This window comes from Psittacula echo, assembly GCF_963264785.1.
Source record: "Psittacula echo genome assembly, chromosome: 6".
NCBI lineage: Eukaryota > Metazoa > Chordata > Aves > Psittaciformes > Psittacidae > Psittacula > Psittacula echo.
The window spans coordinates 37890327-37916501 of NC_137743.1; the positions used below are offsets into that span (position 1 = coordinate 37890327).

Consider the following 26175-nt stretch of genomic DNA (forward strand, 5'->3'; position numbering starts at 1 on the left):
TTATACACTGCTCACTAATACAATAAGCCTATTTATGGTGTGATGCCACGTCATCTGGGGCATGATTTAGTGTTAGCAGACTACTGAAGAAACACTGTAACCATACCTTATAGAAAGTAGAGATCCTCAAGCAAGAAAAAGTAGAATTACTAGCCAGGTTGGGGCACTATACAGACAGATCTAGAGACCTTGTCTGTAGTCAGGCTGGCCTGAGAAGTATGAGCTCAAAGATAAAGGAACTGTGCAAAAGAAGTCGAAGGAACATTATAGAAGGTCAGAGAGGATCATGATAAAGCTGGGGAAGTGAGAAGGCAGAAAAGTCTCAGGGAGCAGTGGCCATTGATCCTAGGTACCTCCTTCTTGGGACTCAAAATCTTGATTATTTTCAAGTATCTTTTTAGATGTGTTGAAACATATAGAGTCATTGAATGGTTTGGGTTGGAACAGATCTTAAAGATCATCTAGTCCAACCTCCCTGACATGGGCAAGGACACCTTCTAGAAGAGCAGGTTGCTCAAAGCTGCATCCAGCCTGGCCTTGGGCACCTCCAGGGAGGGAGCACCCACCATAATTAGGTACCCCATACCAGAAATTGCTTTGGCAAAGTTAATTATAAATTTGGCATTGCAGAGAAGGCTGTAGCCATCAGGTCCACAGCAACATTGCCAGCAAGCAAAGAAGAGAAGACAACAGGATATCTTCTGAAGGCTGGAGACATACATGGCTTTTACCAACACAGTCCATCAGTCAAATGCCTGTTAGGTAAAGCAGTGTACAACGTATTCTGGAAAGCCACAATTGCTCCTTGGCTGAAAGGAAAGGAAAAATGTCAGTGGCCATTATTAATTCCTTGAAAATGCAGCTTTGGGATTTAGAGCCTGTTTGAGGTAGCCTTGAGAACGTATGGGCAGTGGACTGCCAGGCAACCCAAATTCCATTCAACATCTTCCTCCATGCTGCATGTTGACAAATTTGTGTGAAAAGTAGCATTTTGAAATCTGGGCAGCTGAAGACTGCTGTCCCTTGAGAACAAAAATAAGCTTTGCTCTAAATTTAATCATCGGGGGGGTTAAACTCTAGTGAGAAGGAAAGAGAAGATATTAGTTTACAATCACTCAGACCACGTTTCACTTGAGGTCTTTAATGCACTCTTTCAGGTATCTCATATCCTGATGCTGCTTCTGCCACATGTGCTAAGTCCCTCATGCAAAATCTCAAATCTCTTTTTTTAGCATTTGGGATATGAACAGGCAGAAGTCTCCTTCCATGTAATATATATATTTTTAGTGAGATTTTTGCACGGTATTATTGCAGCCTGGCAGATTTTACCAACCGCGGCTTAAGAGGAAAACTGACACGATGTAAGGTTTTGTGTCTTTTTTTGTCCATGCGAACTGGTCACTGAAAAGGTGCAAAGCGCTGCTAAAAGTACATTTTCTAAAATCCAAAGCCTTTTAAGAAAGGTACACAATGAAAGAATACGCAGCTGCAATTTTAAAAAGGCTACTGTTCCTTTAATGCCCAGCTGGTCCTGAGATGTAATAAAATTGACATATTGATTCCTTTGAATTTACAAATGCCTGTTTCATAAACTCCATCTCCAAAGCCTAGGCATCTTTAGAGCACTGTCATTTTTTTCTCCAAATGGATCAATTATGTGCCCACGTAATCCTGTTACCTGTGAAATCCATGCATACTTCTCCCATTTGCTGCAGTTCCCAGGCGGACAAACTTGCATTATGTACGCATAAACAAACAGAGCATTTTCCTGATATTAGGGATTGTTTTCAAAGTGAAAGGCAATCTCCTGGGTCCTTTACTCAAAAAAACATTCATAGTGTGGTGTTCCTCCGAGTAACCTCTCTGCACTATATGTATAATTATTACACAACACAGCAAATCATTAAAAAAACATTGAGTCTCGCTATCTCAGATGTTGCAACTGCAAAAGGCACCAAGAATCTGCAGCCAGCCCTCATTTTTCTATTGAATCAAACTTTCCCATTTCTTTTACCAGCTTCTGCATTTGATAATTATCTCCGTATCTGTTAGGAAATCATTTTCATCATAAATGGCTCTGTGTGACTTAAAAATTGGAAAAGCACCCAAAGCTTCCAAGTTTGCTGTGGGAGTTTGGGGATTTTTAATTTTATTTTTAGGATCATTCATCTTTTCATTGTGCCAAGCTCCTTTCCGTCATTTACACACATCATTTACACACACACAGAGAGTCAAGCAGGCATTAACCTGCAAACCTACCACTTACACATATAAATGCACCACACATACAACTATTCCCATATCGCATGGCATATTATTTTTATGAATATGTACCATGCACATAAACACATTTATACACATACATACCACACAAAATCCTCAAACACAAGCAGAGAAAAAGAGAATAAATATGGTTTTCTCTGTATATGAATTCTTTATAAAGTACTGTGTATATACATAGATATGAATTCACATTTCATTCTTTCAGGCTGTGCTGTATCTGATTTTCTACACTTCACTGGGCAACCAGCAGTTCAGTTACACTACACTTGCACTGTACAATTTGTCTCTAAAAGGTTCCCAAAATTATGAAACATCTTGTCTGCTGCATGACCTGCTCACCGCAGTGCCTCAGCCCAAGATGCATTCACACATAGAGAGAGGATGGCACTGAAAAAATATGTATATGTTTGATGCTTGGAGCCCGTACAAGTGGCCCAATACACCCCTGCCATTGTGCAGGAGGGGGTTTTAAAGATAAATGGTTGCATGTTAACCAGATTTGACATGCTGCACAAAAACAGCCACCTTTGGTCCCGTGACACAGCCAAACAGAAAAAACAAGCAATCCTGGCAAAAGATGTCCGATGTGAATAAAAGCCCACCAATTTGTCACATAGTCATTACAAAATGTTCCAGGCTTTGGGGCTTGCCATGGGACAGCAGCAGTAAAAACAGCATAGAAAAATCAAGACTTAGTGAGTTGGGGTGACAGAAGAGTTAAAACTCGAGGAAAGCTCCGGTAGTTACAGAGGGGAAACAAAGAGGATATTTTCATTTGGCTCTTTCCGAAGACACACACACACACAAAAAAGGCATGATTAATTAAATCAAGAAGCTCAGTTGTTTTGAGAGGTGATTGAAATCTTACGTGCAAAGTAGAAATATTTATGCTTACTTTCTATTTTAGGAATTCGCGATGCTGCTTTTCCTTCACTGCACTTCCCCACCACTACAATGGCCATGGCTCAGTGTATCAAGTAGTAAGCACCGCCTGTTCAGGACCAAATCCTGCTCATGTTTCTCATGGCATTTGGTCTTTCCTAATGGGAACAGGCCCAAAAACTCCAAAGATGTAACTGGCGGGTGAAGTCTTAATGGGTGGAAGCAGAGCAGTACCTGATCTCCTGCTTTCCTTTGAGTTCACATGAGACAGAAAAGAAAAACCCCAAACTTAGGTTTGGTTTGATGAGGCTAAATTGTCAAAGAAGCTTAAATCTACAGCTTTCTGCTAAAACCAGCCACAGGCATGAAACCCAACTTTTCTTATCTGTGTCACACTGAAGTCACTCATGCACCCTCACTGACTGCACTCAGGTTATGCCAATCCGTTGATATTTTGATGTATTTTTACAGCCCCTACACCGGAGTTCAAATGCTTAAGTGCAGCTGCTCGCTAAGCTACACACAACAGAGCTCCCATTTTAAAATACCTTTCAGTCAATAATCATCATTGCTTCAGTGATTACCATTAGCTTCTTTATATGCAGTGGCAGAAAACTGGGGGGGGGGGCGGGGGCAGTTAAAAGCAATATTGTCTTCTAAATTAAAAGAATCAGTTGTATAATAAACTCTGAGAATTTGATTATTAGAAACATACATTTATAATTTTCTCAGTCAAATTCCTTGGCATCCACTTGCCTTCTGATGAAACAACGAATATTTGTTCTTCCTCAGTCCCAGAAAACGGCAGAGTGCTTTAAAGATATTAAGCTCCACAAAAGCCCTGTGAATGAGTTCAGCAGTGTTTCTGAGCACCGTGAGGTTAATTGACTTGCCAGAGAGCACACATGGCACTTGATGCTGCACTCACCTACTCCAGCAGTGCCTGTGCAAACACGGGGCTGGGGTACCATCCCACCATAGCCCAAAACTGCAACTTCTGCCCAGCTGTTCTGCGGCTTTCTCGCAGCATCACAGCAGGCCAGCAGGACCAGCATGGCGTGGCCTTGCCCTTTGCCCTTCATGGGCCTAGTCGTTTTGCAGAGGTTTTTCTACAAGCAAATTAAATAGCCTTGAAATCATCTCTGAAGTGCACAGGACTTATCAAGAGGAGCGAAACAAACAAACAAACAAACAGAAAGCTAAAAAAAATCCAAAAAACCCCACACACCAAACACACAAGTGTCAGCTGGAAGAAAAGTTCATTATTACAAGTCAAGAAAAAATTAATAGAAAGGGCTACAATAGTTAAATTACATGGCTAAATCAGTCTTTCTGCAGGAAGACCAGCTTGCTTTAATTAAAGTACATTATGCTCAAAAGCCATCGTGCGTGTTTTACAGCAACTTGATACCATCACCTGTATGTCCTTGTTCAGAAATCCAAAGCATTTTCACATATTCCAGCCTAGTGATCAACGCTATCGAAAGTGCAACTTATTTTTAAATATACAGGGGGATAACTAAGCCAGAGGTCTCCGTGGACTCGAACAGGGGGATGAGGACTGTTCAGATCATGGAAATGTCAGTTCCAGCAGCATGTGCCTTGGATTTTTTTTGACTGTCAAGAAGACTTTAGATCTTTAATATCTGTTTGTTGTCAGGTTTGCTGCTAGCTTTTTGTATCCCCAGGTCATCTTTTTTTTTTTTTTGTGTGTGTGTTAGGAATTAGCATGTCTCATTTGCTAGCTGAAAGTTTAGAGAAAGCACCAAAATACTGATAAACAAAGTTCATCTAAGGGAAAATCTCCGTATGCATAACCTAGTTAACAATTCTTTTATGGCTGCCGGATGAAATTCAAAATGCATATTTAAAGAGACAGTTTTTACAGAAAGCATCGGTACTACCAAGGCTTTTCGTGTGTGCTGTACTAATTTTGAGCAAGAAGTCATTACAATTTCTGTGCCATATTAGCATGTCTTTTATTTCTCAGTGTCTGTGCTGCATTGTTTCAACTCACTGCAGGTTGCTGTTACTTTTTTTGATACTACATCATTTAAACACATACCATAGCTGAAATCATTCAGGATTACCGGGGACTTGAGTCGACATTTTAGGCCTTTGTAAAGGATCTTAGCCAAATATTTTGTTCAGTTAAACTCTAGTTGATGCTACGACACATGTAATATCTCTCCCCAAAAAGTGCAAAACTGATTCATCATGCCATCTCTGGCAGCATTTCTTCAGCATTTGCTGTGAATGGGGAGGAAAAAAGATACCGAATGCACGGATTGATTTTCAAATTACCTCAATATTTTGAAAACATTTTCACCTGCATGCTGAGAATGCTAAGAATAGGCAGGAAGGCAATTGTGCATTTGCACAGCCTCCACTGCATTCATTTATAAATTACCTCATCACTGACTGAAATTAACACTGATTCTTACAGGCAATTTCTCAATTTCCAATGCTAATTACATTTTTTTTACTTTTAAATTCTGTACCACCTGTTTTGGGCAAGACATCTTAGGCAGCACGACCGCATTTAATCACAATTTTAATTAACCGCCCTGTAGATGTGAAAAAGAAGCAATTATAATGTAGATGAATGATGATTTTTCTGCATTAAATTGTTTTGTTTCCCTGGTATGTTGATTGTAACACAGCACACAAATACAGTAACTGTACAATTTTTTTTCTATTGTAATTTAGTAATTGTTTTTGGAAAACCAGTTTGGGAATGAGTGACTTCATCTGTTTACAAATTGATTGATACTGTTAACTCACTGATTGCTGCAGCATACATTTTGTATTGCACAGCCTAGCATAAAATATAATTAGACATGCACAGACTTTGCAGCACCATTTTGGAATCTGAAAATCAACTGTAACCGAAGTGTGTTTTCCTTGAACATCCTAGTATCAGCCGGGGCTGATGATACGATAATCACCAAACAATGGGCTTTTCCCATCCCACTGCTGGTAGAGACCCTTGGATTTAATCTGATAGTCTCACATCTTAAACTTGGGTGTTTTTTTGGATTGTGATTTGCCAGGCCTGGGGGCTGGCAAGTCTGTAGCTCACCCAACTGCCTCAGATTGCTATCGGGAAGGAGCAGGCAAGTGATGGAAAGAAACAGGGATGGCAAAAAGAGCCGTGGTTCACAAAATCTGGGGATCATTCCTGACACTTGTGTGCCATGGCACAGGCTATCTCTTGCAACACATTACAGGGGGAGAAGATATTGATCTGACTCATCATGGTTTGCAGATACAGATCACCCAAGTTATATATATATTCCCACAGAGCAACACAGAGGCCATACCCATTGGAAGCAAAGCCTGCTTACTTTCCCAGGGCAGGTCATGCCGGAGTGGGGAGGGAGCAGATGTGCAGCTCTAGGAGCACCTGGGCTTTGGGAGACTCTGCCACCACCACAGTGCTCTGTCAGCCACCCGCGACAGTCCTGCTGAGGGTTGCCCACTTTGGGGCTATAAGCCCCCCAGTACAGGTGGGATAGGGTGCAGGGACATGGGGAGATGTGCACCCCCACAGTTACCTTTGCTACTCCCCTCCCAATCTCCTGGGCAATCCATGGAGGAAGAGGTTTCTATCAGCTAGGACTTGCCAAGAGGTGAGACCCCACATCAGCCCATGTGAGACCCCATCACCACCAGACCTGCAATGTCGTCACTCAAAGCAGACCAAAACCAGGATACCAAACCAACAGGACAAGGCAGACCTGGGGCTGGCCCCTGTGCTGCCACCCTCTGATGGGGGCATGAGGGTCACTGCTGGTTTGAGACATCTTCTGAGGTTCCTGGTCTCATCTGCTGGCCTGCTTGTTTTATAAACATTTGTTAAGAGGGCAGGACATAAACTCTACTGTTCAGTAGGTGATTTTTGTAAGAATACAGCTATCCATACATAAAAGGGTCTATTATCTCACTGTGGAAGAGATTTACATGCGTAACTCCCATTAACTCTTATGGGACTTAGGCACGTAAATCTCTTGTGCATCTAGAGAAGAATAGACCACATAAGGTCTTGTGATCTATACTGCTAGTAGGTTTAAGTCTCTTTCATTTATAAAGCTATACAAAAATTAACCATTAAAGCTTATTCTATGCAAGCTGTCCCCCTACATATATCACCCAGCTCTCTGTTTGAAGTACTTGATGTAAATGCGCACTGAGAAAAGGTGCCAGAGAAAGCAAATCCATTCATTTCAGCTAGTAAAACCGTCATAGCTGAAAGGAAGCAGACTAAGGACAGGTAGAAAAATTGTACAGGTTTTGCTGAGCAGACTCAATTTCAGATTTAGGCTTTAAACTGGGCTGTTTGGAGAAGGGATACTTCCATTTTGCTGTGTGCTTCTTCCTCCCCGTCCTCCCCTCTCTCCCATACCTACTTACAGCCCTCAAGTAAAGCACTATGCCTTGGACCAAATAGCCCTCCATGGCTAGAGTGATACAATCTTTATACAATCAAGCTAAGATGCTGCATTTACTAATGGAAAATAAATAAACCTTTTCTTTCGTAAGCTTGTTTAAGCCAAAATGTTCATTGGTAAGCCTGTAAAAGTGGGAACATCTGTGTTCCTGCTGGAATTTGATGTCTCACCACAAACCTTTCTAGAAGCACTTTGCTTCTGATCGGAAACAAAGAGGGAAATACCTGATTCCCATTCTCAATTGGGCAGCTCCTTCTATCTTCACACCCCGACCTACTGAGCATTCCTCCCTGCAATGGGCTGCTTCCCAGGGCTACCTCTGCCATGGAAGCTGACTAGCTAATCTCTTGGCAAACACTTGCAGCAAACCTGAAGAGAGTTTAAAAAGGCGACAAAGAAGGGAAGAGAAAAAAAACAAACAGAAAGAAAAAAAAACCCAAACAAACCCAAACAAAAAAACCCATCACCACCAAAAAACTTTCTATAGATAAAGTTTATGGCACCTCTAAGAGAACCTAGTTATACTCCATATGTTCATGTTTAGTCTTGATGAACAGCTGAGCTACAAATTTATGGCCACCTAACAAACATATATATTTAATCTTAATCCAGTTTCCTGCTCCCTTCCACTAGCCTGCCACAACTCAGCCTTCTTTATTCCTGCCAGCCAACAGTCTGACTATGCTTACAGGTATTTGCAAAGTGCTGCTTTTATCACAGCAACACCGTCGGGATGATATGGCACTTGAAAAGTCCATCCTGTGTGCCCTGCCTGCACACAGGGTAACCTCTCCCTTAGGAGCTTATATGAAAATACACTGTTGAAATAAATAACAACTCTCCACAAATGATCAAAGAAGAAATAAATCTTTTACCCTTCTAAGACTTTTTAAAACTGAAATCCCATTTTTTAATTAGATAATGGTTAAGAGGCTACTGGCCACCTATTTTTCTGGGAGCTACATTTTGAATATTGGCTGCATGCATATTGGGCAGACAAATGAATCTGTAGCTCTTGGGAGCAAAGGCTTTTAAAATAAAGTTTGTGTGTGGTATATGAAAACATATTGTTTGAAATTTAAGTTCTAATATCTAGGAATAAACAGAGCATTAAATCAAGCAAAACTGTGACAAGGCCAATATGCACATGGATGATGCCAGTGAGGCATCTCCAGCCCTTTGTTCACAGCTTAACAAAACTGTGCCGTCACACCACTTTAGCTCAACAGTGCCTGTCGAATGGGCATCAGCAGATCAGCCAATGCCTGTCACACACACAGCTGAAAAACTGTGTGAAAGCAAGGCTTACTTGAGCACAAGTCTGGTAGGAAAAGTGAGAGGGGTTTTTAATCATCTGGTAAAGACTATATATATATATATTATATATATATATGGGGAAAAGAATATATTGTTAGCTCCCTTTCCCAGGAAAGTAACACAGTTCTGCTCTTCTTCACCTTTATGGAACAGGTCTTAGTGGTGTTGCCTGTTCCTGGCTGTGCCACTCCTTCCCACGCTATGTAAGACTCAGAATTATTTTCAAAGGAGTAAAATTCTGTTGGGGGAGGAGGGAATGTCACAAGAAATGATCCCGATTTGTCTAGTAATCTATTTAAAATTAATTTTCACATCATTTTACTTGGAGCCCCCCTGCCCCATGACAGAGGATAAATGAAGTAACATATTCAAGGAAATGTTTGGTTTGATTCTAATGTAATTATCTTTGCAGATGGACATCTCTCTGGGTTGGGGGTTTTGGTTGTTGAGTTGGTTTGGTTTTGTTTGTTGTTGGTTTTGGTTTTGGTTTTTTGGTTTTTGGTTTGGGTTTTTTTTTTTTGAGCTGATCGAAATATGTTTTCACTGGTATTAACAACCTTCTCAGTCACTTCTCTTAACAGTCGGAGTGCATAAACATGACACTGCTCCGCAAAGAATCGAAGCAAAATCAGCTTATTAGTGACAGCAACTTCAGCACTTTTCGCTTTGTTTTACAACACCTTCTCCCCTTTCTCCTTCACCTTTCCCCTCTTCTTCCCCCTTCCCTAGCTGGCCTCCTCCGGGTACCACGGGCACTAGGAGTTGGGACCGGGAGGAAGCTGAGGGGGATATGGGGGGAGTTCAGGGGAGGTTCGGGGGCGACTGGGAGTGTCAGGAGGAATTGGGGGAACCGAGGGGAGTCTGGATGGAACCGGGAGGTGGACAGAGGCCGACCGGGCTGTTAAGGCGAGAGGGGGCAGAGGCATGGCCGGAGGGAGCGCCGGGGGACCTCGGGGGGAGCTGGGCTTCAGTCCCGGGTGTGGGGCCTTCTCCCCCTGCCTGCCCGCCGCCGCTGTCAGCTCGCTGCCTGCACTTTAGCTGTCTCTTTCCCAGTCCCTGCCCTGTCAGTTCCTGGCCTGCCAATTTCAACTTGAAGCTTGACTGGGCTGATTTGATGCAAATACCTCCAGGGAAAACCCTGAAACTGATGAACAGTTATGTCAAGTCGATTTTGCACCATCGGGAAAAGGTAACCTCTGCGAGAAAAAAAAACAACAAGGTTAAAGAGACAAGGGCTTTTCACGTGTAATACCACTGCTGCACATCTCGTTCACTGTTTACCATCCCTCAGAAATTGTAACTGTCAGAATTAGTCCTAATTGCAGATGCGAAAGCTGCCATTATAATAAAAACAGAGGCAGTGCAGGCATTAAATGTAGCAGCCTAATTTGTGAGACTACTGAAAAGGTAGAGTAAATGAATATTTCATTACTTTAATTACCAGGGACTACTCTTTTCTTGCTGTCTTATGATAAGTGTTGCTGTAACTAGCAACAGCAAACATCCACTAAAACATAAAGTGCAATAATAGTACTGCTGTCAGGATCACTGCTTTAAAATACGATCGGGGAGGGGGGGAAATATAATGGTTTATCTATTTCTTAGAGATCCGCAGAGTAGGAGATGGAAACTCGTTTAACGTCAAAAAACAAAGAGGCGAGTAAACAGGTTTTAGTCAAAGAAAATAATGACCGGGGGGGGGGGGGGGGGGGAGAGGGCGCGGGAGGGGGAGTTGAGGACACACTTGAAATCCCAGACCCAGGAGGAGCGGTGGGCAGCGCGGAGCCGCTCCCCCTCCTCTCCCTCCCTCCGCCGCTAACCCTTCCTCCTTTCCTTCCTTCTTTCCCTTCTCCTCGGGAGGGAAGCTCGGGCCAGAGGCCGAGGGGTATAAGCGGGGGCCAGCCTCCCCCTGGCAGCCGCCCCTGTCCGCTTGCCCTTCGTTCCTCCCCTCGCCCAGGGTAGGGCTTTGCTCGGCAACGCCGGGGCACGGCGCCGAGACCCCCAGTCCGTGTGTCTGTCACCCGCGCCCCCCCTCCCCAAAAGAGGCGGTTTGACTGCTCTGCTCCGGTGTCGGGGCCGAGGGGGCTCACCGGCCCAAGCGCATCGCTCCGCAGAGCGGTGCCGGCGCGGCCCCAGCGGGGTGTCGGGATGGGAATGCTCTCGGGGGCGGCAGTTCTCGGCCGGCCCCACCGAGCTCCCACCGGCCGGGTGGCCGCAGAGACCCCCGAGGGAGGCCGGGAATTCCTGCCCCGCTCCACAGCCCCGGCTGCATGGCCGGGGAAGGTAGTGGGGAGTGTCCCGGAGGAGGTGGCCGGCAGCACCCCGGCTTGGAGGGGCGAGGAGGTGCCTCGACGGGGATGCCATGCCCGGGGCAAGCCACCCCCCAGCCCGGTCCCTCCCCTGGTCCGCAGAGCGCCCTCGCGTCGGGGCCGCGGCCTTCCTGGCTGTCGGTCCCGGGTCCCGGCCCCGACGCTCACCGCACCGACTCCCAACAGACCCTGGGAAATTTGTCAACAATTCTCAGCCACGCTGGTAATTGCATTCCGGGAGTCCGCAGCGATAGATGTAAAGATAGGGAGCTGCCTCGACTTTTCCTTAGAATAACCGTTCCTGTTCACAGCCATCCATCCCTCTCTCTAGCCTTTCCCAATCCCATTCCACGTTCCGCCTCCCACACTGGGCTCTCCAGTAACACACGGGACGAGCCGCTGTGCATTACTCCTCTCCGAAGGGGCAACAATTCCCTCCTCGCCTTTGTGTGCCCATCCATCCAACCCAACTTTCCCGGCAAAAGACCCGAAAAATATGCAAGGCTCGCGCTGCCGCTGAGAAGCAGGACAAAGTTTAACTTCTCTGTTGGCAGCTGGAGAATAACTCCCAGGCAGGATTTGAGCAAAAGATCTGATTTGCTGAATTCTGCTCTTTGATTTGTATTTGTATGTTATTGCTACTGCTAAGATTGTTGCCAACCTCAATTAGATCACAAATGAGATCAGTTGAATTCAGCTCTCAAACTGTGACCTGACCATGGTCTGAAAGTATTCAAAAACGCATTTTAAGCCTTCCTTTGATTTCAAAAGGAATACTGCATGCTTGGTCATTCATACAAATAACATAAAACCTAATTATGGGATGATGGCAGGACAGTCCTGCCAAACGATGCTACATGCCAGCCATAGCACTGTAATGCTATGACTGCTGTCCTGGTGCTCCAGCGCACAGCACCCTTGTGTAAGGGGGGACTAGCAGGCTGTGCACAATGTTGAGGTGTTTATATGCATTTGGGGAGGTCAATGCAACAGCAACGACTGCACCACATTAAAACGCCCAGTCAGAAACTGCTGTATCACATGGAGGGGAAGTGGATCCGCACTATCAAATCTCCAGGAGGCAGGAGGCTGCGACAAAGGGAGCTTGCAGCTTGACACACGGGTAACAACATAGCAAACACCTTTAATTCTGTCATGTCTCATACCCTTTGCTTTCTCACACATTTGTGGCTGCTCTAACACTGACACCTACACTTCAAAAAAAAAAAAAAAAAAAAGTCCTCCACAACAAAAATCCTCAAATGAAGCAATCTTATTCAAGCTCAGAAAAGAAACACCTGTAAAGTTATTCTTATGCCCAGCAAAAATAACTAACTTATTAGCTCCCTCTTCTAATGGCTCAGGAAAGAGCAGGAAGCAGGTTTCTGGCCAAAAAAAAAAAAAAAAAAAAAAAAAAAAAACCAACAAGAAAACAACCAAAAGAAACCCCAAAACAAACAAACAAAAAATCCAAACCAAAACCAAAAAAAAGAAACCAAAAAAGAAGTTCACTTTTGGGAATGTGAAGCCCCAGACAGCTGATGGCTTTCCTTCAAACCACAGGAGTTAATGGGAAGCGACTCATACAGGTTTGCGGATGTAACTTCCCAGCTATTCTGCTGCTTGAGTGCGAATCCTAAACTGACCTTTCTCTCTTAGCAATGCATGCAAGCTTTCCTAGAGAGGTTTGGGGATATGGTATGTACGTGTGGGGTAGATACAGAGTGTGAGTGTGAGTGTACACATAGATGACCCCAAACTGACAGAGGAGGCTATTGTGGCTCTGCCTCATGGCTCTCCCCAGCCCTGTATCTGATGGATTGATCCTAAAAGATTCAGCTGACACCAGGCAGAAGATGTGTCAGGTTGGGCGGGTGCTGTGGCTTCAGCAGTGGCACCTCCTGGACTGACCCGCACTAAAACTCCCTTTAGGCCCGGTACCTGCTAGGCTGGGCAGGGCCCCCGAGCGCACAAGGAGTTAACGCTCTTTCCAGCATTACTGGGTAGGTTAATATCACAGCTGCTTGGTAAAGCATTATCCAGCACCTCACTTAACAAAAGCCTGCTTTTGCAAACAGCCTCCTACTTTTCCCCAAGTGTCCAAAGGTGTTTACTGAAGTAAATCTGCCTAAATCCTCCGTTGCTTGGGTCATGGGGGTGGTGAGGAGGGTGGAAGGTGTAGAGATAATCTCTTTTTGTAAATTCGGCAAATCTTCTGGGAAAAAAAAATCAGGAATCTGTGTCACATGCTTCTGTTCAACTGGTAACATCTCGGTTAGTGTGCTCCTTATGAGTGAAATCTGCCACAGCAGCTACAGGGAAATAAGACATCCCTCGTGCTCCTCATTGTTCAAACTGTTCTTCCCTCTCAAAGTTGCTTTAACACGTTTAATCTATTTGCTGATGGGAAGAAAAAAACCCCCCCAAAAAAAAACACCCAAAAAAAACCAAAAAAAAAAAAAAAAAAAAAAAACCAAACAAAAAAAAAAAACAACAACAAAAAAAACAAACCAAAACCTGTTAGGAGCTTAAAAGTGGCTCCTGGGGGAAAAAAAAAAAAAAAAAAAAAAAAAATGACAGTTTGGTCGGCAAGAGATAGTGTAGTTGAAAACTTGTCACTTGAGATTTCTGCACTACCCCGGTTATTCCAACACCAGCAACTGCATATTACTTTTTACATGTTGCAAATAGAGGCAAACAACACAGGGAATTTTGACAGCTCTGCCTGAAAGGGCTTAAATACTTCTCAGTAAGCAGGATCCAGTTATAAATAAACCTTTTCTTGGTGAGAAAAAAGTGACTACGACCAAAGACCTCACCATTTTTAAAAAGAAAACCTGATTAAAAGCACAGAAGGGCTTCTGAAGAATAAACAAACAGGCAAATCTGGCGGGGGGGACACAGCCGGAAAATGGATATGAACTGGACTATGAAATCCAGGGAGCCCAGCTATAGAAACTTCCACAAATCTCGCCTTACTCCTCTTCCGTGCTAATTTTCTGGTGCCGCTGAGGATTCACTGAGTTGCTGCTTTTCCCCTGTAGACCAGGGCAGGCCGGGCCGGTCGCCAGCCTGGGGAAAGCCCTGCCACTGCCACCGGCCTTGCCACCGGCCCCGGGGCCCCGCCGCAGCCCACCGCCCCGCCAGGCGCAGAAGCACCCAGCCCGACCCTTCCAGATCACGTAAAAATATCACAAAAGATATCTTTCCATGGGGGAAAGAGCGTTTTTGCCCCGGTAATCCGCCCGCCGGTGGCGAGCAAGGCTGCCTCACCCCCAGCCAGCCCCGCTCCCCAAGGTCAGGGTGAGTAAACAATAATAGTAATTAAAACAAAATAATAGGCAGCAGTCAAGAGCTGAGAGTACACACACCTGACCCTAACTATAACAGACTTCTCAGAGTAGAATTTGATCCCTCCCTGACACTTTCTACCTCAAGTGTTAGAGCGAGTGGCCATGAATAGTACAGGCATGCCATCTTGTAACACTATCTGCCTGTCAGAAGAGCCAAGGCTGGGTAGAACAGGATCTATATAAGGCTTGTAACTAGGGGAAGCCCAACAAACAGCTACAAACACCTAAGTTATTTTACTCAGCCTCCACCCTTCTGCTTTTTCCCCCCTTCTTCTCACTCTCTCCTTTTTTTTTTTTTTTTTTTTTTTTTCTTTTCATCTTGGCTTTCTGTTGCAGAATGCAAATGTAGCCTGCCGGCGGTGAATGGGCTGAATTGTGATTAAGAAGAAGAAGAGCTCCTTTCTTTGTTCTCCCCTCAGGGGATGTTTACTGGGAGAGACACAGCGGATCAGATATGAAAGGCATTCAGGTCAGCATTGATGTGAGCGAAAGTGAAATCATACCTAAGGCATTCAAAAGACCGCCGTGTCAGGGGTTCAGCTAACGGTGCATCTACTGTGCCTTCCCTGTTAGGCACAGGAAAAAAAAAAAAAAAAAATCTCCACAAACAGGCATTTTTTAAAATTACAAGAAAAATTATATAGAGGAAAAAAAGTTTTCCCTCGTTTTACCTCCTGAGCAGAAGCTACAGGACTTGGTGCTTTTCTCCTTTATGGTCATGGACGGAACAGGTCAACTTGTATTAATTGTAACTGTTGGGATCAGCATCTTTTTTAAGGAGAAATGATCTAGCCTGAATTGTGAACCGTTATTTTCAGGCGCACCTATACCTACCCTATCTGTGTACACACGATACATGCAAGCCTAAGTGTATATGCATGTATGCATCTCTCTCTCTCGCTAAGTTTCAAGAAGCTGCATAGCTTATTTATTCCGATACAAAACACAAGCAATCGCTTCTTGCCTTCCTCAGAAGCAACTTCAATGATAAAGGACAGTGTGGCATATCAAAACAGCACAGTACACCTTAGAAAGTAATCTTGTATGAACTTGGAAGCTCCTAGGAACACTTTGCTGCAAGCTCACAGCGCATGAGGACTGCAACCATAGGCGTGAGAAGTTGGTGCACAGCTATTTAAGTTAAACTGCTTCAAGAAGAAGTCTAGGCATTGTCGTTTTTCTCATTAAAAATGCTTGATGGAGAAATATTTGGATTTTTTTTTTTTTTTTTTTAAGTTTATACTTCTCACAGCCCAGATATTCTCTCAATAGACTTCCCAAGTGGTTAGCTGACGCTGTTGGCATAAACAGAGATATGTAAATATATAGGAGGAAAAATCACAAATTACAGTTAAGCATACAAAGACTTAGGAGGTGGCTGCATTTACAGGAGCTGAAATCATAATGAAAACGACAAATCATTTTTAAAAAGCCTAAAAAAATAAGGGACGGGACTGGATGCCGTGTGCAGCAATCATCCCCACATTCTGAATTTGTTTACACCTTCAGAGCCTTAGTTAAAATACACTGCTTGTGTAACGCTCACATCTGCTTTAACGGTGACGTTTAATTCTGAAACATTTTCAACTAGTGTTTCTGCATCACAGATTTCTCTCCTTTTTCTCTGTACCCTAAAAAGACAACTAAAGAGCAATCAAAAAGGTGTCTGACTTGGCCATTCAGACAATTGCACCCTTGTGGGAATGCTGGAATGAATGGTACAGTGGACACCCCAGCACTATTGACGTTATAAACATGTAAATGAAACACATTAGGGCAGACAATCAATTGTCTGTGAGCACTGCAAACCTGCACTCCCTCTGTATGTGACAGGCACAAAATAGTGTCTACCTTGGGAAGCCATAGTCTTGGGGGAAAAAAGGACAAAGAGTTCTCTTTCACAGAGGAGAAAATGCACCTTAAAAGCACTGGGATAATGCAGATGCCAAAAACTGTTGTGAGGCGAAGAATTTCCTATTTCTTGGAATGAATGTGGGGCTGCTGTAAAAGAATCAACACCCTTCTTTCCACTCTGAAGGGAGACACACATTTTCTCTTGGAGAATATTACCAGCCTGTCCTGAGAGCTTGCATCTCAACCTACCATCTATTTTCCCTACCTTGGGCAGTTGGCTATGTATAATTATCGATAATTAACTTGTAACGGTTTCCTTATTTTCAATGTCCTTTCCGAATACGTCTTTTCCATTCATCAAGTCCATTTTCTTACAGCAAGTAGAAATTTACCCAAAAGTTTCCTTGCGAAGCATGTGTGATAAGCAAAAGCCAATAAGTACCGAATGGCCACGCCAGTGAGTCAGGCACATATCTCCAAATTCACTGGGTTTCTCGAAACTCAGAATAAAATAAATAGATCAGTCTTGACAGAGAAAACAAGCTCCTCTGCTCTGTGTCACAGCTCAGTCTGGATCTGAAGCTGAACCGTGGAAATCTGGCCAGATAATCATTACGCCCTGGTCAGTCGCGTTTAGTGCATTAATTTTTAATGCCTATCTCCAGGTGCTTTTCTGGAGGGAGTACATTTGTTGTAAGCAACTCTCGAAGTAATCTCCTCGCAACGGATTCCCAGCCCTGAGGAGGTTCCCGGAAAAGAGAGAGCTCCCAGGTGCTTGCTCTGTCTCCCGCCACCTGAACTGCCCCAAAAGCAGCTTTTCACTCACTCCCACCTTCAGCCTGGCCACCCCCAAACTTCTCCAGGCAGGGAGTACAAGCCTCGCTTCCCACTCACTGAAGGTACCAGGCAGTTTGGAGTTTATTTTTGTTTCCCCCCTCGTATTTCAAGTCAAGGAGGTTTCCCCCCTTCCCCAGCATCCCTGAGAGGAGGGCGGGGGAGGTGGGGTGGACATCTTTTTTGGAGAAAGGCTCTGAGAGAGTAGAACCGTGTCTGCTTGTTTGGTCTGTGTTCTCCCTCTGATCAGACGCACTGAAAGCATTGAACTTTCTCCCTTTTCTTTGCAACTGGAAGCGAGATGGCAAAGAGATCGAAGAGCGCTGTTTACTGAAACTTTGGGGAAAATTACAGCCAACTTTTCCCCCTTCCCCTCCATCCTGGGGATTTAAAATTTATTTTTTATTTTTGAGGGCAGGGAGAGGAAAGGAAGGGGAAAAACAGTCTACCCAACAAACGCCTGAGCACAACAACAGGGAGGGGGACAGCCCATCTGCTGAGGCACGACAGGGCAGGGCGCCGCACCGCTCCGCACCGGCTCTGCGGCCGCTGGCGCAGCCCCCGCCTTCGTGGGGCGCCCGTGCGGAAAGGGGGCTCTCTGGCTTCTCCTCCTTCTCCTCTTCCTCCTCCTCCTCCTCTGCCGCTACTTCTCTCCCTAGTGAAAGTGCCGCGAAGAGAGTCAGGCGCTGGGAATCATCTGACCGAACTTCCCGGAGCTCCGTCGCTCCGTCGCATTCCTGGGCGGTCCCCTTCCCCACCCCCCCGCCCAGCTTTCGGGGTCCTCTCCTGCCCATCCTCTCTCTTGGTCCCCCCTCACGGGGGTCACCCCTCATTCATTTCCACATCCCTCTCTTCGGCCCCCCCCCCCCCTCCGCCCCCCCGCACACCTCTTCTTCACTCCAGCAGCTCGGATCAACTCCTTTAGCTTGGAAAATCCCCAGCTTTTTTCCCTTCTACTCTGTTTAGCTCCGCCGTAATTTTATCCGGTACCTAATCCCTAGCCTTGCCCATCTTCGCACACGAACACGCAGGGACACGCACACAGGAGTGGAGCCCACCGAGGCATCAGTTGTATTATTCTGGTTTGTCCCTGTCTGTAACGTGTATGTGGTTGCCCTCACACATCCTTCGCTTCCCACTCCCCCCACCCCCCGCTCCAGCTTCCTTGATGACCGTCTATTTTTTTTTTTTTTCTGGTGGTTTTTAATATTATTTTGGTTCTGCTGCTTTTCTAAGGAATTTCTGTCTGATTTTGATAAGCATCACCGTTTCTGGTGTTATCAGCAAAGACACAAGCTCAGAAGTAACATATTTTCCACGAATCCAGGAAAGAAGAAAAATCCACTCAGTTCAGATAAATCCTGAGCAATTCCCAACGGGAAAGGCACTGGATACGTGCTTGTCGAGAGAGAATGGAAAAAAAACCCTTACCCAAGCCTACCCTCTCATGTCTACCTGCTTCTCAGAACCAGGACATTTCTCACTCAGAAATGAAAGAAAGAAACAAAGTAGGGAGCACAAAGAGAAAAGAGTGGAAGGACAGAAAGTCAAATTATATCCCCCCCTCCTCCGTGCTCTTGGCCAGAGCAAGGCACTGGAGCAGAAGTTAGACCTCCGTCTAATCAGCGCACACTTTGAATGAAGTTTGCAGGATCTTGAAGCTGTTACCTTAAAATGGCAATTAAACTTTCGACTCCCAGGCGTGGGGTTTTCCCAAGTTAGTGCAGCTCCGTGGAAACACACTTCTGCATGGGAGCAACGGGAATCTGTGCCACCTTGGGTCCATACGTGTTCTCAAAGTCTTGGCTGGGATAACAGGGCGGGAAGGCAATGTCCGGGTGTCCTGGGCAAGCAGAGGCACCCAGCTCTTTTTTTTTTTTTTTTTTTTTTTTTATTTTTATTTTTATTTTTTTTGTGAGGGGGAGGTTAAGACTCAAATTGTATTTAGAAAATGAGAAACACGTAGACGCATCCCTCATAAGAGAGCATGTAATGTGTTTAAACATGCTAAACTAATAATCTTGTATGAAAAGCAAAGAGCCTGAAGAAGAAAAACCCCCCCTCAAACGCTCAGAATATTCTTTACTGCAAAAGAGCACTTCTGGATACATTGCTTCAAATCTCGTTCTCTTTTTCTCTCAAAAATGACTGTTTAACATAAGAAAAAAGGCTACTTGACACAAAGCTTTTGTTATCCAGTTGATCAGCAACGTGCTTTAGATACTTGTAAGGGGAAAAAAAGCCCCACAACAGACATTGATTTTAGAAAATCAATAACCAACATTTAATAAAAAGAACAGAGGAAACACAAGAGAGGAGAGGGAAACATTACGTGTAATTTTAATGTCTACTAAATTACCCAGAGATGAGGGGAAAGGGAGGTCTCCTCTGTGAGGACCACCTTAAATAATGACAGACACAAGAGTAAAGGGTGGTGGTGGAGGGGGAGAGACTTTAAAAAAAGATAACAAGGAACTGATCCTTGGGAAGAGGCTCGGAATATATCATTTTAGTTTCGTTGGTTTTTTCTTTTTTTTTTTTTTTTTTTTTTTTGGGGGGGGGTGGTGGTGGTCGTTTTGTTTGGTTTTTTTTTTATACGAAGCCAAGCAAATAGATCAAAGACAACACAAAGGGAAAAGCCAGTGTAACATAACGAACAGTTTCTGACTAAAATTCCTCTATCACTCCCCCATATGGCTCGACGCCTCCACCACAACAAGAAAAAGACATACACGCACACACACACACTTACACTCACAACCTAGAGACAGGGAAGGGGAAGGGGGGCAGGATCATTTGCTTCTGATCAACATTCTCTAGTCTTTGTGGTTTTTATTGTTGGTGGTGTTGGTGTGCGTCCGTGTCCCCCCCCCCCCCCCCCGCCCCTCCACCTCACCACTTAATTGAAGTAGCTGAGCTAGCAGCGCACGGGTCCAGGTTTACACAAATATCTTCCTTCCTCTAGCTCCTCGAGAGTAAAGTTGGGGAAAGTGTGGCCGGGGTGGCCAGGCGAGGGACTGCGGGTGAGGAAATGGGGAGAAACTACGGAAGGGACGGGGGAAGATGGGGACAGGGCACCCGCATCGGTGAGAGCTGCCAAACGTGAGATCAGCGCAGAACACCGAGTCCCGCTGAGCCCCAGCCCTCCGCGACCGGCGGGACCTGGAGTGGGGCGGGGGGGAGGCAGCTACGGACAACTGGGCACCGGGCTTGTTAGTGTTACTAATTATTAGGGAGGAGGAAGTTTCATTTTCGAGTCCCTAACGATAGAAAAAGAGAGTCACTAACTCACTGCCAGCCCGCCTCGGGATTCTCACGCCGCCGGGTTTTTTCCCAGGGCCTGTAGCGGGGCCGGCTGCCCTCCGCTCCGCTCCGCGCCTCCCACCGCCCCGCTCCTCGCCTCTCCTCTCCCTGGCCCTGATAGCGCCGGAGAGACCCGGGAAGCGGTGGGAGAACCGGAAAGCAGTGACGGAACCGGGCCGCGTTCCCCCCGCCGCGGGGCAAGTGGCCCGACCGCTCCGCGCCCGCGCAACAAACTTCGGGGATCAGCGGCGGCGGCATGCTGATACCCCCTCCTACACCCCACCTCTTTACATACACATACAGCTCCGCACACATACACATACCCCTGCACACACACCCGGCTCAGCCGGTGCCCCCTGGCCGCGCAGTTCCCGCGGGACGGCCCCGGAGCCGCGCAGGGGAGGCGGAGAGCGGAGAGACCCGGGCGGCCGCCGGCCCCGTTCCCCTCTTCCCGTCCCGCCGCAGCTTCCACCCTCCCCCCCCCGCCCCGGGCCGCAGCGGAACGGGCCGGAAAAGTTTTCTTGGGAGGTGGGCTTACCGTTTTTCCTCCGGGGGTTGGCTTGTTTTCGCCTCTTACACCTGGGGCCATCCGCCATGATCTGCTGCTTCATTGATAAGAGTGGATCAGATGGCAGTTCGCATGGGCTCGGCTCCCCGGTTCAGCAGCACGCAGGCTCTATGTAACGACCAAACACAGCGACACGGTGGGCATCGGGGATGGCCCATTTAAACGCAGGGCGCCAACCGGGACCCCAATTTCCACCCGAGAAAGAACCCATCCACGCTCACGGCGAGGTTTGCCGCGCCGGGGGGGGTGGGGTGGGACGCAGACGAAGCGGGCTCCCCCTCTCTCCCCAGCCGGGCAGATTTCGCCTTTATTTATTTATTTATTTCATTTATTTATTTATTTATTTATTTCATTTATTTATTTATTTATTGTCTCTGTGTGTGTGTCTGCGTGAGCGTGTGTCTCCCTCCCTGTGTGTGCATGTGCGTGCGTGTGTGTGTGTGTGTGTGTGTATTGCACCAGCAAAGCAGATCAGAGAAGGAGAGAGAGAGAGACAGACAAGAATTACATCTCAAATGAGTCATAACTCATGACCGTATGAGGGAATGCACAGCTTTTACAGTAGGCTGTTTGACTCAATGCTAGGCGGACCATTTCCTCTTAAAAGTACTTTAATTTGACATTAGAACTTTCTTTCACATGAAATCCTAGCCTTCTCTCCTTCTGCTTTTATATATATGTTTTCCTCCCCCAAAGTGCACTCCAGCCAAGTGATAAGAGGAGAGGGAAACATGGCTCTCCTCTTCTCCTTTTGGGGTAAAGCACAGCACGGAGCCCTCTCCTCCCCATAACAACTAAGAGTGTAATTATAAACCTCTGTCACCTTTTTAGTCAGTTTGACAATATTCAGGGTTTCCCCTACCCCTTAGTTAAACAAAGCTTCAGAGTGTCTTTTATTTTTTTTTTCTTCACAGAAGAGAAACAGAAATCAAAACTACAGCTGTCAAGAGTTTTCAGGCTTTCAGTTGGGTTTTGTTTTTTGTTGGTTTGCTGGAGGTTTTTGTTGGCCTTGGTTTTTTTTATAACTTATAAACTTTTGGACCTGCTGTTTGCGCCCGGGCGGTGCAGGAGCTCTGTCTGTCAAAGGGAGAGGGCAGGAGCGTTTGCTTTGCTTGCAAGAACGCTCCTGAAACTCAGTCCATCTAGAAGAAGATGCTGTAGCTTTAAAGATGCTTTGACTAGAGGATTAGTTTAAACAGGGGGCTATAAAAGATGTAACAGATGCAAACTGTAAAACAAGGGCAATTAACCCTTGCTCTCCTGAGCAGGATCCCCCTTCGCCTTCGCATCTATTGTCTTCTCCTGCACTGGGAGTTTTGCACAAAACTTAAAAAATCAACAGTTTCTACTTTTTTTTCAGCAAAGTGGGGTTTAAAAAATATTATTATTTCTGTTTTCTTTCCCTTCGCCTTTGTGTCTTTTTACTTTGCTGGAGCTTCACACCAGGACTAAGCAGTGAAGTGTGTTGCTGCTATGTCTTTTTATTCCGCCTAAACTCTGTTCTCAGACGTTTGCGGTTATAAAACCTGCTTGGCTGAAGTAAAATAATAATAAAAAAATACATCTCTGAGCAGGTAAGAGGATGGGAATATTGAGAGAGTGTGCGCGGGGTCAGCGTGTTTGCTCACACTCTCCTGCTTGGGATTCTGCCTGGACAGAGGGAATTGGAGGCTCTGTGGATGTATGTGGCTGAGGAAGCCAGAGGCTGAGAAATGTGAGAAACTTTAGTATTTCCCAGTTATTCCTGATCCTAGAGTGGGCAATGGTAGCATCCCCGCGGAGGACCGACCAGGAGATGCAGCGGGAAGGGGAGGACAGGCACCGAGACAAGCCCGGATCCTCAGCCCGCCTCGGCAACTGGCGTTTTAATGCAAAACCACCAATGGTGAATTGTTTGAAATCTGTTTCACCACCCAAGTGTTTCAGCACTTTTTGCGCTCAGCCCCCCGCAAAAAGTTGTCAATGATTTCAAACCTGCAGATCTCGAGAGTACCTTTCTTCCCAGAGGACTGGCTAGCCTTTGAATATTTATATATACACGCATATATATACACATATACATATATATACACACATATATATATATTGCTTTTTGGTAAACGACTTTTAAGTTCCAGTCAGTACTTTCACTTCTTGCTTTAGGATCCCAGAAGCTAAGGTATTACTTCACTCAGCTTCACTAAATAAAATAAAGAAATGAAACTACCTAAGCAGACAAAACATCAAACTTTCTGTTTGGGGAAGCACATACTTTGCCGGGGAGCCCTGCCCGGGGCTGGGCTCCAGCGGTGCCCGGCCGGGCTGGCTCTGCAGGCTCAGGGCGTGCAAGGCATTAACAGGTACCTGCAAACTTTCAGAGCGAAGATGTGAATCCTGAAATAAAAAGAGCAGGAGATGGGTGGAGGAATGTTGGGGTTTTGGGATGTTTTTCTTTTTTTTTTTTTTTTTTTTTTTTTCGCCTGCAGGAGGACTTAGTCCCTTCCTAGCACTAAAACTTTTTTTGCTGCCTTGTAAAAGGCATCTCCCGTACCTGGATGACAGGTAAGGGGAGCAGGGCTGCTGGTGGCACAGCCCACAGCACCCAGAAACTGCTCACCCCTTCCCGGAGCGGTATCGAAGCGACTTCAGGTTTCGGTTTGAAAAGAAAAGAAAAAAAAAAAAAAAAAAAGAAAAGAGGTTTCTCGCCCCAAGTATAAACAAGCGGAAAGAAAGCATCTCGCTTAAAATAATTAAAATATTCCCGAAATTAAATAAGCCCGCGAGTGCGTGAGAAAAAAGAGGGGAAAGGGGGAAAAAAAAAAAAAAAAAGGAGGGGAGAAAATGGAATTAAATTCCGAACCTACCTGCGAAGTCTTGTCTGTAGTTTTGGCCAGAAATGGTGAGAAGAAAAAGCATGAAGAAGCCTCGAAGTGGAGGAGAAAAGGTGAAGGAAGATGCAGCTCCTGGAGAAATTGTAAAAAGCCTTGCAAAGAGTTGTCGGAAGGACCGTTATTCCTGCTGGGCAGGTTAGGACTGATCTCTTTCTGCCACTCCAGGAAACACAAACCTGGGGACGGACTGACGTGTTACGCCTCTTCTAATGACATTTTTTTCTTTTTCTTTTCTGTAGGAGCGAGAGGAGAGACCCTGAAACACACGCCACCTATCTTTGTGGGGAGGGATAATTGAAGAGCACCAAACGTGAGCATCATGTGGAAACGTGATCGCCAAGTTTCTCTCTGGGAAAGGATCTGGGATAGATTATACCTTGAAGTCTCCGCGAAAGCTTTAGCGGCAGAAATGCAATTCCACCTCCTCCCGCCCGCCCCCCGCCCCGCGCCCGCCCCCCGCCCCGCCGCTCCGCTCCTCTCCGCGCCTCTCCGCGCCCCACCGCCTTCACCCCACCGCGGCCCCCGAGGAAACTCCCTGAGCCCCGACGCCGCGCCCCCCCACCCCCCTCCCCGGGGGGCTGCCCCTTCTGCCCGCGGCTGCAACCCTGCCAACTCCTCCGTCCCCGGCTGCATCCTCTGCCCCCCCGCGGGCTCATTCCCTCTCTCCCCGGGGCGCATCACTGTCCCGCTCCCCCCTCTCCCGGGGTATGTGTCTCGCCCCCCTAGCTGCATCCCTTTCCCTTCTCACGGCGGAATCCCCCCGCCCCCCAGCAGGATCCCTGTCGGACACCACCTCCTCCCTCCCCCCACTCCCCCCCCGGCTGGATCCCAGCCGGATCCCCTGCCCCCAGGCTGGATCCCTGCCGTTTCCCACCCCCATTCCCGGCGGGATCCCTGTCGTTTCCACCCCCCTTCCCCCGCGCGGGATGCCCCCCCCCGCCCGCCCGCCTAGCCGGCTAGGGCCGCATCCTGCACCCTGCACTGTCCCGGTTCCCAGCCTTTCTCGGAGCTCTCGGCTCATGAAGAAGGGAAAACTTACCCTAACATAATGCTTAGAAACTAAACTCTGTTAGGGCACTGCAAAGAAGCTCCTGGCTGAGTCCTGCTCGTTTTAGTGCTGTTTTATTTTTATCTTAACACGTTTCTTTTGGGGCGGGTGTGTTGTTTTGTTGCTTTTGGGTTTTTTTTCCTTTCATTTCAGCACTCATCCAGGTTATCTGAACAGTCAGCTAAATCTGATGAAAAAAAAAACCAACCCAAAACCAACACCAAAAAACCGAACTCGAACCCGTGCTGAGATCTTACAATCTATCTGTTTTGTTCCCAGATAGGGATCAGGGGTGAGATGGGCTCCTTTCCTGGCTCTGTTCTCCCTGGGAAGTGGCTGGATAGGCAGAGACAGCGCGGACGAGTAACGCATGGGACTGAACTTCAGGGAGGTTACAAGTTTTTCACCTTTTTCAAGTATTAAAATTAAAATAAAATTACATATAGGAAAAAAAAACCCCAAAAAAAAAAAAAAAAAAACCACCACCAGACTCCACCTTTGCACTGAAGGGATTGGCTATGCAAATATGGAGGGGGTTTCCTGGCAAATACAGCTTTCTACTGTATGGTTAATTAAATCATCACTCAAATGCCTTCCAATGTGACGCTTCTGTCGTAATCCAATCAGGTTACGTAGGTCCTAAACAAGAAAGATATTTTCCACATCTGGAAGTCAGCAATTTAGCAAGTACTGCACATTATTAACCAATTCAGAGCCCACTTCCCAGGAGGATTTTTGTTTTATTTTTTTTTTTTTTTTTCTTTTAAGTTTAAGTGTTGTTAACCAGTGCTCTGCTGTTTTCTTCATCAAAAAGCCGCTTTATCGCAGACGTATCTGAGAACTACTATAGGAGTAGGTGAAGGCAGCCCGGGTTGGGGATGCTATTTGTCCGCACAGGGACACGGCTGAGCCTCGACCCGCTCGTGCCCAGGTCCCGGCCCAGCACAGCCGTTTCTTCCCCTAAAAAGAGCTCGAAACAGTCTCACTGCAAAGATAAACTTCACATCTTGCCTACTGGCGCGGTCCTTGCCGAGGTAAACGTGGAGCTGTGTTAAACAGCTGCGAAACAATTTCTCTCCTTTGACAAGAGTTAAATCCATTAC

General features: G+C 46.1%; 1 protein-coding gene and 1 long non-coding RNA gene across 7 annotated transcripts in view; one reads left to right on the forward strand and one right to left on the reverse strand.

Annotated features, from left to right (window-relative positions):
* The window catches only part of ZEB2 (zinc finger E-box binding homeobox 2), a 117954-nt gene extending 93261 nt beyond the window's left edge, over positions 1 to 24693 (reverse strand). The window contains exons 1-4 of one of the 4 annotated variants that reach the window (XM_080620774.1): positions 24201 to 24693; positions 23998 to 24096; positions 23406 to 23527; positions 21125 to 21262 (exon numbers count right to left, since the gene is read on the reverse strand). In XM_080620774.1, coding sequence (XP_080476900.1) covers positions 21125 to 21197 — 73 coding nt within the window. In that variant the 5' untranslated portion in view covers positions 21198 to 21262; positions 23406 to 23527; positions 23998 to 24096; positions 24201 to 24693. Of the gene's footprint in view, positions 1 to 18951; positions 20174 to 21124; positions 21263 to 23405; positions 23528 to 23997; positions 24138 to 24200 lie in introns of those variants that run through there. The other 3 variants (XM_080620776.1, XM_080620775.1, XM_080620777.1) reach the window with 3 other exon arrangements.
* Positions 24019 to 26175, forward strand: part of LOC308222566 — a 33917-nt gene continuing 31760 nt past the window's right edge. For 2 of the 3 annotated variants that reach the window (XR_013957187.1, XR_013957188.1), the window contains exons 1-3: positions 24019 to 24159; positions 24264 to 24334; positions 25352 to 26106. This is a non-coding gene — a long non-coding RNA (uncharacterized lncRNA). The remainder of the gene's footprint in view (positions 24160 to 24263; positions 24335 to 25351; positions 26107 to 26175) is intronic. The other variant, XR_013957189.1, reaches the window with a different exon arrangement.